The following is a 17539-nucleotide window of genomic DNA, read 5'->3' as shown; positions in this document are numbered from 1 at the left end:
GGATGTGCATCTGGTATCCAGATGAGGGACAATTCTGTGGTTTAGAATGCAGCTTTACAGAGATGACAACGTAAGATACTTGTTCGCAGAGGTTTGAAGAGTTACTCCTAGATATTTACTTGAGTCAATGTAACAAAACCACGCTGTGGAAATACACTTTGAGCAAAAGTCCTGCGGACAAAGCTTCCAAACTGATTGTCTGCAAAAAATCTCTTTTGTTATTGTTGGCTTGTCATTACTGATTAATTTATGTGTAAGTGAATTTTTACTGTTGTAATTGTTTGAAGCGAAGCGAATTCTTCCGTAGGGCAGGTTCATCTGCAAGAAATCCAAATCTCATTTCTCTCACACACTCAACATCATTGAAAACAAATACTTCCTTTCCCCAATGTTACAGATGTAATATCCTGTATCTGCAAGTTGTCTTAGCATCTTTCAGCTCATTGATTTTGCTGTGTGGGCTTGCTTGACTTTTACTGTTATAGTTCACTCGCTCCGCTCGGATAGCATAGTTTTCAAAGCAGTTGAAAGCAGTTACTGAAAAACCCACTTCACTACCTACTCAGCTGACGGATCTGCAGCTAAACAAATTGGAACACTTAGAGATGGATATTTCCTGCAGGAGTTGGTGGAGACCAAAATGAAGCAAAAAGGGAGGAAATATTGGATAACATAATAATCTGTTTCTGGACAAAGTGATGATACAATGTTATGCGTGTTATGAAAGAATTTCAAAAAAGTAAAAGTATGAAAAGACCAAAATGTACTTGAAACTTGGACAACTTTGTATTGCTCCATTGTGAGTGGTATGTTCCCATTAACGATGTTCAGATGCCCACTATGCTATTTAGCAGCTAAGGTGTGAGCATAAGTGGGGAGCACAGGAAGTGTTTTAAGTTTCCCTTTCACTTCCCTATTATACTTAGTTGTTTTGCACCAATGTGTGTTAGTGTTTAATTATTTAATGTGCATGCACTCATTAAAAAAATGTCTATCCCTAGGCTGAAGCCCTCTTAAAACGGGTCACCTTGGAGGCTTTCATCAATGTCAGCATCATTTTTGTTTGTGTTTTTGCACAAACAACTTCACCTCAGGCGGGACCTCATTGTCACCGCCACGAACACTGACCCTCAACAACCTCCTGCATGTCTCTGGAGGTACCCCCTGCTGTAGATCCATCCCCTTTTCCCGCAGCCAGCAGAAGTTTCTCTAATTGCCTCTTACCCTCCTAATAAGAATCAATATCAGCTCTCTTAAAAGTCATCAAGCACAGAGGTAAAAAACACCTAAGAGGATGAAATCTCAGCTGGAAGTGTGTACTTATGCAGCACTAGGCTAAAATATAGGCCTTAGGTAGAGCCATTGAAGACATACAGTTTAGACAAAGAGGAGGACGTTAAGAGTTGGTCTTAGTGATAGAGAAAGAAAAAGAAGAGAAGTATGAAAAAGGGTGAGAAAACTACTGGATTTCATGTTTCAGAGATGTTATTGGTGAAGGTTTAAAAGTATTCTTTCAATAGCCACTCTCCTTGTGGACACATGCATCAAACAGCACAGCTACAGAAGGCTTTTTATTAGTGTATAAGGAAATCTCCCAATTTTACTTCCTCTAAGCAGTAAACACACAAATGGCAACTGGAAGGAACTGGAAGCGCAACAAAAAAAAAGGTTTCTCTTCAGGATCAACGGCACTAAAGCTTTCTTAGTTTTTTATCACAACATTCTGTCCTGGAAGGCAGGTGTGTCAGCTGATGGAGCTCTGGATCATCCTGCATGCAGGAGACACAGCGCCTGAAGCATGAAGGACACTGATCGTGTCGGCCAAGATAGAGGCATATTAAAACAAAGACCTCAGACCTCAAGGACTCAAGTAGATTAAAACTCATTGAAATCCCATTTGTGGCATTTGGGGTCTTTTATGTCAGCTTTCTCTCTGGCTTTTGCTCTCTTATGATGTCCCCAAAGAGTCTGGATAAACAAATATGATTGCATTTCTGGAGACAAGCATCTCCGAATTGCATGGCAATAATATCCAGCTGTGGGATATTGTAATGTGAACAGCAATAAAAGTGTGAGGGTCTGTCATCTGTTATGGGAAAAAAACTGACTATAGGGGAGTAAATTACTACCTGACATTAAAATGTGCATGCACAGTAGTGCCTCTGTGTAATAACATAGGTCTAAACATCCACGCATTTGCAGTTGGGACAAAAGACAACAAATACTGTTACAGATTGTGACTTGATGATGTGTTCATTTTTCGAAATGCATTATTTTTACAGTAACATTGTAAATTCTCCTTCAAAAGAGGTTTATAATCACTGCGTAACTGCAATGCAACACTACACATACATCCAGTGTCAATTAGCAGTACTAATTAATTCCGATCTATGAGTGATCTACTGTACAGTGTCCAATCGACTTGCATGTCTTTGAGCTGCAGGAGTAATTACCAAGACTCAGGCTAAACCCAGCAGACCCCAAACAGGTGGAAATTCGATCCCAGTGCTCTCTGCTGAAGGCAGCAGTGCAAAAAAACACAGAGCCACTGATGCAGGGTTTAATAAAATCAGTCAGAATAACCTCCTTATTCGATGAGATTTTAAGTTTTTAAGATGATTACATCATAAAAACCGGTTTGTTTTTTCCTCTCGGCGTCTCGGGTCAGTCTGAGTTCCCCCAAAACCCAAATTAACATTATAATTTTATGAAGTATTTCTCAGTTTTATCTTTTTAATTTCTATGAAATGTTTTTATTTGGATTTCAATGTTTTGTAATGCTTTTGTTTTGTGTTTTAATGCATTTTGTCAAGCATGGGCAATATCTTTGTATAATGAAATGTACACAAATAAATTCTCCTTGCCTTTACCCAAGTTCACGATTATAGTAGGTTATGGTGTTCTCTCTATACTGTGTAGTATATCCATATAATGATGAAAAACTATACCGTTATACATTTGTACATTGTACATTTGTACATATGTTTTTACCTCAGATATTGAAATGTCAAAAACTTCTGTCCACCTGTGTAGGTCTCTAAAAAGTCAGCTAAGCCTATAGCTTTCTTCCGAGAGTAGTATCAAGCCCGCACATTGTAACAAAGACCTCTCTGATATGATCCAGATCCGGTGGATTTATGAATCAACCATTAAACTTACTCACTGGCCGCTGAGCCATGCGTGAGGACAGCAAAGTGACTCCACAGTGAAGGTGGGCATGCAGCCATGTCTACAAGATCATATTCGTCTTCATACAGCTAAGCCTGAGTGCACAAACCCAGTGCGAAGCAGTTTTTCCACCAAAAAATAATTGAATTCCTCTCAAATGTCATCTTCATCTGCACCTACCATATAAAAAGATATACATCCACAAAACACAAAAACCTTTCATGATATATTTTTTAATGACACATATGAATCTAAATATCACTGTAACTTAAAACACCTTTCCACGTTTTAAATGTCACCCAGGTGAAAACAGCAGATTCTCTTGGATTATATAAAACATTGACATGTAGGCATGTATACAAGTGAAAAATCACTTGTGATAAATTACCTTAATGGCTACCCGTTGTATAGTCAAACCAATTAGGGGAATAATGATGTGGCGTCTCTGTGTACATTTCTATCGCAAATTAAATTTTCCAAAGATGTTTGACATCATTATCTCCAAATCTGTTACTATATTAATTATTTGGTGGATAAAATGTGACAAAATAGTGACAAATGTTAAAATATGACATAAACAATTGATTGATTGTCAAAACATCAACAACACGTTTTCTGTTAATCAACTAAATGATTAATTAAGTCATTATTTAAGCTCCAACAATCATAATACAAAAGAACTCTTTATCAAAGCAGACACTATACCACAAATAGTGTCACTATTCCATGAAATATGAGTCCATCTGCTGTTGCGGGATTCAGAAAACCTCCGTTCCGTCACTTTTTTAAAATGATTCCACCGTAAATTGATTTGTTGCAGGCTTTACAAACACCACAATGACAGCCCTGTGATCCACTTTTCTTCGGTTTATCCACCTTAAACCCCCCCGATGACGTGATACAGCCATTTAGTTACCGTTTTTCACATTAAACGTTCTTTTTCCATGCGCTTGAACTGCAACATCAGCCAATTGAAATGTCACACTCGCCTCAAACATACTACTTGAGTCAAAATACTCATGTTTGAGTAGTTTTAACTGAAGTGGCCCCTTACACACACACACACACACACACACAGGCTAATCCGAGATCCCCCTGCCCCTCGTCCTCTTACCGTCCACACAGGCAGGTCTGGCTCTTGTGGTTCCAGCAATCTGGCCCTTCTTACAGGCGCAGCGGGCCGTCTGCCTGGCGATGGTCCGCCGTGGTTGGCTGCTGTCCCTGTCCAGCGTCACAATCTCACAAGTCCCCGCTGCCAGCTGGCCTGGAAATGACATTGCACCACAGGATGCGAGGTCAGAGAGATGAAATCATAAACAGGGTAAAAATGAACTTGACTCTAGTCTTTTGTTACATTTGTATTCTGTTCCGTGTTCGGTGGTGCAGTTCCATTATTATAAATTATTAAAGCAGAGGCTCGTGCAAATGTTGAGGTAAGCTTCTTTATCTATTGTTTTTTACTGCAATCATTACTTAAACCCTGTGGAATTGACACAGAGTTAAAGCAAGACTATGCAGCGTTTTCTTAAGGGAGGTCATTTAAGATGAAAGTTGCATTGATACACGTTACCATCATGCGTTCTGATGTAATTGCAAAGTTGTGTCTAACGGTTACATACTCCAAAAGAAACTTGTGAAGCGACTCAAATTAATACAGTTGTTGGAAAAATATGTTTCCACAACAACACAGCTAATAAGGGAGGAAATGATGACCGGTTTAACTGCCTTACACTACCTCTAAGTAGCTCAGAATACATCTACTACTAATACCAACATCGTTCGTCATCAAAGCAAACATCTAAATACCATGTCCATTATTTGATTCGTTGGTATTAAGAATAACCTCTAAAGAACTTTGGATGGTTCACATCAAATAAGTACTCTTTTTTTCCACCAATTTATCAAGAATTGATAGTCATGCTAGGAATAAATAATGGAATGGTTAGTGATTAAATAAATTACACCATCACTATCTAGGGTAGGGATTTTATCTTTCAAAAAGAAACATCACTAAATGAGTTGGTTTAAAGGCAAAGACAGATTACGTAATATAATAAAAAAAAAAACTTTAGTATGCTTTAACCATACTTATCGCAATTAGACCCAAAGGGACAAAGGGTGTTTGAAGGTTAAATAACCATGGTCAGTTCCAGTGGAAGTTCCTCACAGATGTGACTATACATGTGTGAATGGAGTTCAAAAGACAATGAGGAAATTACTTTTGGATTTCAGCTACCTAAAGACTACGAACAAGCTATTTCCTCATCAAGGTGCCACAGCATCAGCACACCTCTTAAAGGTAAATAACCCATTAGGCAGGAAGGAAGCATACGAATACTGATGAACTTTGTAATTGCTGCATAGCACCCCCCGCCGCCTCCCCATTCTTACACCCACATGCTCTATGTATTCAATCAAGTGACCTTCGGCCCCGTAGCTGGGCCCTTGCTGCTCGCAAATTAACCTTTGTCTGTGTGTGGAGGCTCTCGGGTGCCATCCCGGAGAGGCTTATCAGGATTTAATTGTGATTGGCAGGAAGGTGGAAGCTGTGATTAAATCTGGACTTGAGTCCCAAACACATGGGTGGCTGGCTTAATGAACTGAACAGTGAGGGGTCACACCCAGGGTAATAGGTATCTATCAGGATCCATCCACACGCTGTGGTGGCCATTTCCACTGGTGAAGAAAATGTCTCTGTGCATAAAGTATGGAGCCGTTACAATGTATGCATACTTAGAAAATCACGCTCTGAAATAACAAATGTATGACCACTACAGTAACACAACATACAGTTTGTCTGTATCCTGCTCCAACTGCCCTTCCTTTTTGATAAGGTTTTGCATTAATATGGGAATATATTGGGAAAGAAACTGAAATGAACAGCAGTTCACCGATAAACACATAACATTACACTGAAGCCAGTAGCCACCCATTAGCAGCACATGTGCGTATGTCCATAACACATCTGTACTAAAAGGAAGACCGAGGTGGGGGGGGGGGCTGAAAGATGTCTCAACGTGATGTCTTTGCTCAGAAATGCATGCTACTAAATCCAATCTGCCATACAATCGGGAGCTCAAGACCAAATACTCCACCGTCACCACCCTCCTCCTTTCTTCCTTCACATAGCTTGCTCTTTGTGCAATGTCTTGTCGTGTAAGCGCCGGAGTGCGCATGGGAAACCGTGCGTGAATTTATTTCCTGCATCCTACCCCACCCACCGTCCCTGCAGATCGTCTCTTCGCTGCCTTCTTCCTGCTTCCGCTCTTTGTGAGTTCCTTCTCCTTTGGAACTCTTCCATTTCAAAGAGCTGAAAAGAGGGGGGGGGGGATATTGCATGTCTTATGTAATCCCCCGGATCGCTGTGGCGCTGAGGTACCGCAGTCAACACGCTCCAACGCTGGCCGATTCCACGTAGTGATTCTCTGATGAAATGTTGACAAGTAATGAGCTCCATCGAGTCAAGAAAGAACAACAACAAACAGTGGCCTTGCTCATACTGTCACAGGCGTCGCTACGGAGAAACTGAATTAATTTCAATGTCATGTTGTTGTCTTCCATTGTATGTTGTCTTCTATACAGCTGCACCGACTAATACAAATAATCTATCCTATTTTAAACCCAGTTTGAAATGAAATAATTGTGCCTCATAAAAAAAACCTCAAAAGCACTGAGTTGATTTGCATGCAAAAGTCCATAATAGAGGAACGTTCCCTTAGTTATTCCAGTAGGTGACATCCAATATCACTGCTAGGTCTGCTGTGACTAACTGCATCTTTCAAATCAAATTGCCATTGCAGCATAGGCGGTTGTGCAGTGTGACAGCAGCAGGATGGCGGACCTAAGATACGTCTCTCTTCACATACCGGGGGGGCTGAGTGTCCCGCATGGGGGGAAAGGTGTTGTCCATCTGGGGTTATAGCTTCATCACTGTCTCCCAATACTTTCAACATATCCAGAGGACACCCCAGCACACAGCTGGCCTTCTTGATAAGTCTTCTTCCTGTTAGCTCTCAAGGTGCTGCTGCTCCAGAAGACCGTTCCATAAAAAAATGCCGGCCTGAAACCTGAGTGTCCTCGGCAGACGCTCAGTCCCTTTTTGTGAGTGCAGTAAGTGTATTCATCCACTCAGGATGATGCATGCATGTACTCAATTTCATGACAATATTCAGGTAGGGTTCAAAGTGGTTGACTGTCCAACGAATCAATCAGCTCGACAGACTTTGCAATCGCTCAAGCCATTCTGCTAGCATGGATAAAAAAAAGAATATCCTAAATATGTATTAGATCTATTATCCTGAGGTTTGAGTAGAACGTGTCTTGACTCAGAGTTTACTTTGTGAAACTGGATATTAGGAATTAGAGAGAAATAAGTAAAATATAATTGCTAAAAATAATTAGTCTTTAACAAGGTGGTTTCAGCTACAAGCGTTTTAGGTATTTGCAGTCTTACTAAAATATTATGGGAGGAAACTTGAGCACATCATCTCAGTCCCCCCATGAAAGCAGGGGTGGATTCCTTCTTTTCCAAAGCAAATATCTTCAAGCATCCCCGTGGCTCAGCCCGTAGAATGCCTTGCCAGAGATACCACATACCGTACATTGCCACCATTAAACAAACCGAAAGATTGAACCGAACCAAACTCGCGCAACAAAAGAAAAGTATTCCTCTTTGTGTTGGCCTAGAGGGATCAGCAGAAAGGGTTCAAAAATGTCACAGGATACTCAGCTCCAACAAGGCACTTTCCAGACAGGATTACAGCAGAAACAATTTGGTCCAAAAAATAGCTTCTGTATTTTTTGCACCGAATGTACAAGTGATAGAAATCATGCAGATGTGGACCAATCTCGTCACGGTTATCCTGTGAAAAGTTTGGACTGTAAAAGAGAGGAAACTGAAATCCTGTTTCCTGTAATAGCCTTGTGTGGCAAACATCTAAAACTGGCAGGTGTTCTCAGAAACAAACCAAAAGCATGTAGCAGGAGCGACATGATTTATCATCACCCTTATCAGCTTCTGTTGTCGAGCAGCTGACAGCTTGGCCAGCCAAATGTCTGATTAAAATGTATGTGTGGCCACTCTAGAGTGAAATGAAAGCTCTGACTGTAGCAGAAGATGGATTCATGTGGCAGAGCGTGTGGCTTAATATAACGTAATGTTATTGACATGCTCCTTGGCTTTATTATTTTTCCCGCCTGCTCCTCAGCACATTACAATTAGTCTGCTGCACACAATCATTTGACAAATGTCACCGATAGACATGACATTTCTTCTTTCCTTTTGTATCTTTTACCCTCTTTTTATGTTTTAGGAGCACTTTTCTCATTCATTTTTTTTCTCCAAAGGCTGCTTCTGAAGAGTCTCAATCCGCTGAGTGAATGTTTGGGCATTTATGAAATGGATGATTTAGTCTTGGTAGGGTGTAATCAGTAGTTATTCTGTGTTTTTCATCCATTGAAAAGCAACTTTGTTCTGGAGTCTAACTGGGATTGCGTTCTGTGCTGCTGCCTCTGAACCAGACTCAAGGATGTTGATCAATTGGCTGGGTTTTACTTTTGTTGAACTGCAGTGCAACTCTTTTTTTTTTTTTAGTCTTGTTTTAAAGGAATGGTTGTAGCAGCAAACGTATGTATGAAATGGAAAAATTGAGGGGCGGATAGTGCTCATTCTCACTTCCACACACTGCTAAGATGACACATCTACAGTATGTAAGCATTGGGGACATGTTGGCATGTTTTCATTCATCAGGAAGAGCATTGAATAATGACATACATCTCACTGTGTATAGTTTAAATTGCTGGAAAAAATACTCTTTCCCAAAGACATATTGTAAGAACACATGAACAGCTCGTTTGAATCATTAAGTCCATAAAAAGTTGTGAAATAACTTACTACCCAAATCCCAACCCGGAAGTCGACTGATTTTGTCCTTTTACAGACCGCTGCGTCTTGAGCTGTGCTTTGAGACAATGTGAACTATAAGGATACCAAGGCAAATACATACTCTATATACTATACTCTTTTAAACACAAAAATGAAATCCTTTAAAATCCAAATATTATTTTTCACATATTCTCCACCCAACATGGAAATACTATATGGCACCTAAACTTAGTTGGAAAATAGCATTATATCTGTTCTATACTATAGGACAGTGTGCATTTTAGACATTACTAAAACTCTCTCTATCACATCAGCGCGCTACAGCTGTTGGGAAGGAGAGACGGAAGTCCTGCGGAAAGATTTTGAGTCCGAAATCACTTTGGCATTAGTAGAACCTTAATGTCATCGCTCTCCTCCCGAGGACTGGCAGGTTTCTAAGTGACCTCTTTCAAAAACCCTAATCAGAGGCTGAGAGAGCTAAACAGCATGTGGTATAACAGAGAGGAGAGCGGAGGAGGCTGAATTGTAGGTTAAGGTAAAAGAGTTGGTCGGATGATGTAGGGCCTGCATGAAATCTCAAAAACAACCAGCGGGAGTTGATTGAGGTCCAAAAAACAATGCAGGAGGCCACTTACATGTACTGCAATTATTTAGAGTCTGGATCTTGACTGTAATTGCAAACCGTTTGAAGTTGACCATGATTCAGGTGTGAACAATTATGTACCGGTTGAGAACAATTTGTTAGGATGAATAGAACTGATTTGAGGAGATTCTGAATGAGCTGCATTTGATGAATAACAATCAGTAAAAACGGTGACTCAGTTGTTGGTGTTTCCTGCCACATCCAGTTTCGAAGGAGCAGATCAACATTTCTTGCCAAGTTAAACGAGATAAGATTGTCAATGTTAGGTTTCCCGTCTGCTCCTACGCTGTGCTCTTCTGTTTCTTCCCCTGAGTTTCGTTGGACGGTCTTGACGTAGCCTTGTTTGTTTAGTCTTTTTGTTTTTTCCCCACTCTATAGAGTGATTAAGGATTTAACCTGCTGTGTGAGGATGCATGTGGGTCCACTGACTACGCCCTCACTCAACAGAACATTCATGAAGAAACTGGTGAACCTGGAAGTGTAGCAAATTTGGTTTCTTTAATTTAGAGTTTTAGTATTTTAAACTAAGCCAGGCTGATCTGCGTCGGCATGGTTACGCCTTGATATTGAGTGAACTGGCAGATACAACAGTGATATTGACCGTCTCATATTCCTGTTTAAACAAGATCAACACCTACACTGGCAAACACTATGATTAAATGAAACAAAGCTAGAATGCAGTGCTTCACACGGCTTTGTCAGTAGACATTTGTTTTACTTTGACCGAAAAGTCATCATAAAGCCAGCCTCGCAATTATGAACACCCTGCCTATGCTGCCGTGAATCCTAAAAATATTCATTGGGAGGACTGTCTCATCATTAAGAGCGAGGGAGAGAACAGGGGGTCTGGCCGATCTATTTCGGGTGAAGCAGCTTCTCTGATCTATGCTTTGTGGACCTATTCGGAAAAGTGAATTTGAATGTTTATTTTCTGGACCCCTTTTCTCCTGAAATGCCTCGGCGAGCACAGAGCCGCATTATCACACAGGCAAACACTAAAACATAAACATGCGGATACAAAAAGGGGTAAACAGCACAAATTCAGCAAATGGATGGCATGCATATCAGACACACCTCAGAACACCTTACCCATGCAAACGCGCGCACCTACGCACATGAGCCGTTTCCAAGCAACGTCCAGCTACCACTGAAATTGCTCCACCTCCCATTTACATGTAAGATGGAAGTGATGAGCTCCTCCATATTTTCAGAACTTAATTTTAAAGGACATGACAATGAGCAAAGAGGATGACACAGAGCTTCTGTCTTGATTAAACATTGCAGTGTTAGCCCATTAGCGACAAAACGAACCACTGTGTGTTAAATACCAATTAGCACACGAGTGAGATCTGTCATCCAATTACAGCACACCCTAATGTAGTTGTAGTAGTAGTAGTGGTATACACAGTATAGTTAATGCACCAATTCCTGGCCAATATATGATAAGATATATGATAAGGATATAAAACGTGTACAAGCTTGAAAAAATACAAACTTTGCAGCTACAACAAACAATGTAAAGCAAAACATCTAAATATAAGGACAAATTACTGCTACTGCTATGTTCTTTGTTTTTGCCCAGAACTGTTAGTAGGAGAGTAGGAGAATTCAAAACCTAAGCTGTGCTATGCCTCCAATTGTTTAAAAATATATATATATACATTTTGTTAATTAAAATTTAAGTCAATTTAAAATGTTTGGGTTTTGTTGTTTGGAAATAGCAAGCAGTTTGCAAAAACTGGACTCAAGGAAATGGCACCTTAAGTTGTCTTCTTGAGATGTCCTTGTATGAGCAGTTAATCAGATACCCACAAAAATAATCAAAGATTACTCAATAACAGCGATACAAGTTTGGAGAATAACTAACACAATATGGCGGCTCTGAGCCGCATTGACTCTTCATTAATATAAATGAAGAGCCCCCGTGTACCTTAACAGGGTTTTCATAATGAAGCCTGGGCCCCTTTTTCCTTCTGTGACCTTGTGAGAAGCACGTAAAGAATGACGCTTTCCCAAGAGACGCCCTCTATTCCCAATGTTAGCGTTCTAAAATAATGAACTTTGCTTAACAACAGGGTGTTGGCGTGAAGCAATGAATGATCATCAATTAAAACGTTGGCAGAGACCAATGAACCTGGTAACCCTTGGTTACACCGGAGAGCTTATGCGCATGCACAGATGTATACCAGTGCCACTTCTCCACTGATGTTAAGCACGTTCCCCTCGCCCAGAGGAAACAATAGGGCAATGATGAAAAGGAGAAGTCCCTTGAATATTTTCTCGTTGGGGCGTGAAATCCCAATCATGTATCTCGTTCTGCACCCTTGGAGGACAGAGCCAAGGTATATCAAACAGCGTTACGGGTCCTGGTCAGGGCTGGCTCTCCAATGTGGGAAAATCTAGAACAAGGCAAGCATGTTTGTGGTTATGTTTCAACTTAAGTGTACCATATGCACAGATGTATTCACGCATGTGGAGGAGATATAGCTGGCTTAACTGTAGTTGCCATTTTACTTTCAGGTTTCTTTGTTATAATTTGAGCTGTATTTTTCTCAAGACGTCTTGTTTTCCTGCTCTCTTTTTCATTTATTCTCACTGACAAACAGCAAGGGGCAGGATAATCTCAATTTACAACATATAAGGCTCTCTGCCAGCAAAATATCGGTCAAACAAAGCCTTTTTCCCCTTCTTTTTTTTAAGCAAAGTCTCATTGTTTGGGGATATTTTGGATTCCCGAGCAAAATGAGACGGGAAGAAGAATGCAGAGCTACATTGATGGCCAGGAGGAAGCATTGCAAACCTCACAAATCACAGTAAAATAAGAAGATGAATGGACTTCAGCATCGGGCGTCACAGAAACTCTGCATTTCTTCTGGGGGCACTGTCGGAGCTGAAGGGCAGCTCTTCAAAAATGGAACTACGAGGTCTGCAGACAGTTCACAACAAATGCGATTGGTCAGTTTGAGCTGCTAGTGTTTTATCCTCAAGGTTTTTTTTTTGTGCTGGTAGAGAATGTTGCTAGTCAAGATCAAATGAAGCAACTTGAAGAAAGGCTCAGTCATTTTGTCTTATGTCTTGGTGGACGGATTTTGTCATTTTGCAAAGCCATTTCCAGTAGACATTTTCTAGTTAAGGGTATGTTGACATAATTACGTTATATGATATATGTGTATATATTTATGGATGTAATTGATGAAAGCACAATGGTTTGATGGATGAAATTGAGATCCAGTATTTCATGTTTGCCCTTGTGAGTGGACAGTCTAGAATATCAAAAACGTCTCTGGACTAATTAAGACCTACGTATATGCACAACTGCTGAAAGTAAATTACAGAAGTATAACTTGACCAACTCTCCACCCGTAGCTGTTCATGCCAATTATGTCAGAATTTGAGTTTAGGTGATAGATATCTGTGGTATTGATTGTACAATTGATTTGCCGCATTTTATTTTTTTAAATGCCTGGGAACTAATTGGTTGCCAATGAAGGAAGACCTTCAACTCTATGACACAATTCTCTGGAATCTTTGTGATACTGTCACATTTAAAAAGTGACATTTTACACCAAACTACGAATAAATCTTCTACGGCAAAAGCATTTTCATCAGGAAAACCTAAATGCAACTTAAGTTTAAAAAAAGCTACAGTGAACATGACATCAAACATGTAGGTCGCACCCAAATAATGTAACAGATACACATCTAATATCATCAACCGGATTTTAAGGCATCAATCTGATATTCCCTCTAAACCGCGCACAGTTAATTATCTGATCTGACGACAGCACAAGTGTGTAGTCTGTGAGCTTGTGTATGGTCGGTGGCGGGGTGCATGGCTCCTTTCACTGCAGCTTGATCAGCATGCACGCTGAGCTGTTTGGGAGAGCGGTGATTGAATGCAGAGGGAGGAGGCTCCGGCACTGCCTTTAATCTCCCCTCCCCATTCAACTTGGCCTCTGTGCTGCTGCTCTGCCGAGGCTCAGCTGGGGCATAAAGAGACACACACATCGCTGCTTCTGCCAGCCTCTGAGGGGTCCTATCTGTCTTCTATTGCGACCTTCTTTCTGCGACATATCAACGCTTTGCATGTGTTACGGATTGTCTTTGGCATTAAAACAAACCGTACACCTGGAAAGACGCAGGAACCAATGCCCTAAGTGCAATGACAGGCTTTTTCTGTAAGGTGTTGTGTAGCTTAAGTACTTGTCAATGGCAATTTCAGAGCATGATCCATTTTATTCTCTATGCCGAAGGGGAACAGCGCAAACCGCATATGATAAGATCGTGGTTTGGATTGAGTTAAAGTTACAGTTATATACAGGCAAAAAGGACTCTTTTATAGGATTTAGAGATGGTCTTATTGCTTTATCCATGCTCCTGGAATCTCATCATTGCAAAATGAAATCTTCATCCTCGAACTTAAGTGTCTGTGGTGCAGGAGAGGCCCCGCTGGCAGGTTCTGCTTTAGACTTTAGAGGTCATATGAGGCAGGTAGGAGACAAATCTTACAACAGGGCCGATCAGTTACTTCCTCTAAGCATTGCTGTTGTAAGACGGCTGACGCTTTTATAACAAGGATTCTAAGAAAACAAATCAACTGAAGAGCAGCTGCGCTAATTCAGTATTAAGTCCTTGAAACAAGTTCAAAAAGCCGTCTTTTTTTCAACCTGCAGATTCATTTTACTGTATGAACTGATGTATTGTGGTTGGATGATGACAATAAAAACAACCCTGAAGCCCTTTTCAGCTTATTTGTATGTGTATGATCAAAATTATATATCTGTTAGAGTTTTTTTTTGTAAAAGTACGAAAGTGCTTGCGCATTAATACTCAGGTCAAGGTATCCAAGAGTATTCCCCCCCTCCCCCTTATTGCAGTATGTTAAAACCGGGGGTACAGAGGACGGGGACCTGTGCAGGATGAGTCTCTGGAATAACAGTTGTCTGTTTGAATTATTTAAAGGCAGAGAGTCAAAATATCAGTACCATGTACTTCTTTTCTACAAAGATGAAAACCACTCCAGTAGGCAATGTTGATGCAGAGGCATTTCTAATATAACTGCAGTTCTAGAAAGAGGGGGGCAAGAGTGCAATAACACAAAAGAAAAGTGGCCTCTCCATTTTTTAAAGACAAATAAAAAAACACATCTGTGCAAGCAGAGGAAACACTGTAAAATTCTACAAGCTGACGGAAGCACATTTACAATTGTTAATCAGTTGGCTGACCTTAAAAAAAAACAGAAGTAGTGATACTGCCAAAACCCACGAGATGCCAATGTGAAGCAGTCCCGCTGATGGACAGAATGGGACGCTCTGTGCAGAAAATTGGCAGCCACCCTGGGTTAAAAGTTTATTTTTTTCACTTTTTTAAGTCAGCCAAAGACAGTGCTTTTAACCAACCGATGCACTAATTCCAGCTAGCTACGGCAAAGCCAGCAACAATAATTTGCAGCTGTCTGCAGTCAGTAGCTAAGGATCAGTCCCCATCTGCATGGGATTCATACTGTTTATCATTGTAGACCGCACATGTGGGAACGGAAAATTTCACGCGGAGGAGGTGCAGACTTTTGGAGAACAGTCAATTACCAGATGACGTCATACAACCAGAAGACCCAATTGTGTCCCGCCTTAGTAGCAGCTCATCCAATTAACGCCATGCAAAGTTAGGCCTCCAATAAAAGCAGAGCAGACATTGAGAGGGCACGCGGCTGTCACTTCCTTCAAACTTCAAAGTTTGCAGTTTATGTTTTTATGTAGGAAGTGTCACCGTGGAGACAGAAAAGTAGTAAAAAAAAAAAAAAAGGGCTGGGTCATGAACTATGTTTTTCATCCAGATTCATCAGCCTTTAGTTCTCCTCTGCTCTGCGTCTCGCACATCTTTTCCGGATGAGCTGAACAGAGACGGTTCTCTCATCTGAACAAAAGGCCTTTTTCCTAATCATCGCAATAACACCGCTGACAGCTGACTAACTGACAATGAGACAACTTCCCAGAGCATGAAGCACATCGCTCATCTCATGTCGGACCATTGTTAAGGGGGGGTGGGGGGGGGGGTTCTGTCATGTAAACACACATACTCCAGCAGGCTACGCTCCCTCAGAGCTGTGCGGCAGTGACTGCAGGATTTTAGCTGGTTGGAAACTGAATCACCTGCACATATATCAATATCTACTATCTTTATTTTGGAAGAAGTTCTGCATTTCTGTGCTTCGTCTTCTTAGTGGGGAGAGTGACAGTGAGGAAATCTTTCACAGGAAGGTCACATTTCATCCTCTCGATGGCTACTTTACATTTGTTGATTTCCCACCAGTTGACAAAGGAATAGAGTGTTAAGCAAAGGTTTGAATGAGAACATTCCTTTAGAGGTTTAACTGCCCAATACTATATGTGTTAATCGCAGATTTTGAAAAAATGAATTTCGTCAAACCCATAGATACGTTGAATGTGTTCTCATTTGCAATTGATCAGAGGAAGTTTGATTTGAGCGACACTTATTGAGGGTTACTTGGTATGAGATATGGTATATAAAACCAGTATAAGAAGCAAGAATGTCTTCCATGGACGCATGGGCGGAGCAGTGGATGGGACAAGAGGAGATATGGCATTCAACCAGGAGGCTGATGTTTGTGTTCTATGTAAAGTATTTTTTTTTAAGTTGAACTCACATGCATCCATCAACAAGGACTGCGACTAATTTGAGTTTCTATCCTGCCGATGACCTAAAGGTCGGCCTTTAGACCGGTCATTGTACATTTCATTGGAATCGCATTCTGCTTACAGAACTGCAGTTTTCAGGGGCAGAATTCTTTGTGGATCTACATCCTCTTCTTTTAAAGCTTAAATTATACCGTCTGGTAGTTGTTGCAGGAATGTAATTACACCCAATGAATTAAAAACAATGGTAATTGAGTGTGTAGCTTTTATTATACTTTATGTTCGACGCTGAAGTAAAATGAAGTTAAAAAGAAGGAACGCTTACGGCGTAATAAGCATGAGTAGGGATGAGGCCATAAATAGAAGAATTCCCTCAGGGCTTTTTTATTTTTTTTGCACTGCACACATAATTGGGTTGCTTAGCAGTTACCCCAATTTCATAAGCCCAGCCATTTTGTTCAGCTAAGCTTGAATCATCAGGGTTTGCTGAAAGGCATTCATTCATCAATAACCATGATGAAGTGTTGTAACCAAGAGGAGGAGCTGAAGTTGAAGGTTAGATGACAAGTAGGGTTGTAGATTCTGATAATAAAACCTTAAATTCAATCTGAAATGCTCTTGGGTGTCTCCTTTGGTATCGCAGGAAGTGCTCACCCACTCTTGTACCGATCATTACTCCTTTTTGTAAATATCAAATCCAAGCGTCCGTGGGCTATGACTGGCTCAGGGACATTTGCAAAAATACGGTAGCCAACACTTCTGACAACCTCTGCCTTTGTATAACTGCCAGGCCTTTGTCCCCTCACAGTGTGCCATCAATCTGCAATTGAGCTATTCATCCGGGGAACAACTGAGGGTGAATAAATGACAGAAAAAAACACACCGTGTTTTGTTTAACCACTAACATTTCTAATACATAACCTTGTTTTTTGTCTGGTTTCCATTGTCTGAGAATCAGAGAGCACTGGGTCAATGCTTACGTTACAGTTGATTGCACTAATTTCTGCAAGAATGGATGATATAGAGCGTTGAAATTGCAGTGTGCATGGAACATAAAAACAAGATTTCATAGTAGATTCTAATTACAGCAAAACAAAACTGTTCAATAAAAACTGAAGGGTATCAAGGACACTTTGACTGAGAATACATAAAGTTTACGGTTTTGTTTTGATTGAAAAAAGAAAGTTGGTA

The 17539-nt window shown here is 40.6% G+C and overlaps 1 protein-coding gene across 7 annotated transcripts in view; it reads right to left on the bottom strand.

Moving 5' to 3' along the window:
* LOC120817795 (chemokine-like protein TAFA-5) overlaps window positions 1–17539 on the bottom strand; it is a 104745-nt gene that overhangs the window by 39081 nt on the left and 48125 nt on the right. For all 7 annotated transcript variants that reach the window (XR_005712012.2, XR_005712011.2, XR_013467476.1 and 4 more), the window contains exon 2: window positions 4283–4432. Coding sequence is in view for 2 of the 7 variants with exons in the window: in XM_040174343.2 (XP_040030277.1) it covers window positions 4283–4432 (150 nt within the window). In the remaining 5 variants the exon portion in view is untranslated. The remainder of the gene's footprint in view (window positions 1–4282; window positions 4433–17539) is intronic.

This window comes from Gasterosteus aculeatus, chromosome 4 (genome assembly GCF_964276395.1).
Source record: "Gasterosteus aculeatus chromosome 4, fGasAcu3.hap1.1, whole genome shotgun sequence".
NCBI lineage: Eukaryota > Metazoa > Chordata > Actinopteri > Perciformes > Gasterosteidae > Gasterosteus > Gasterosteus aculeatus.
The sequence above is the reverse complement of the archived record's forward strand: the minus strand, read 5'-3'. Positions and strand labels throughout refer to the sequence as shown.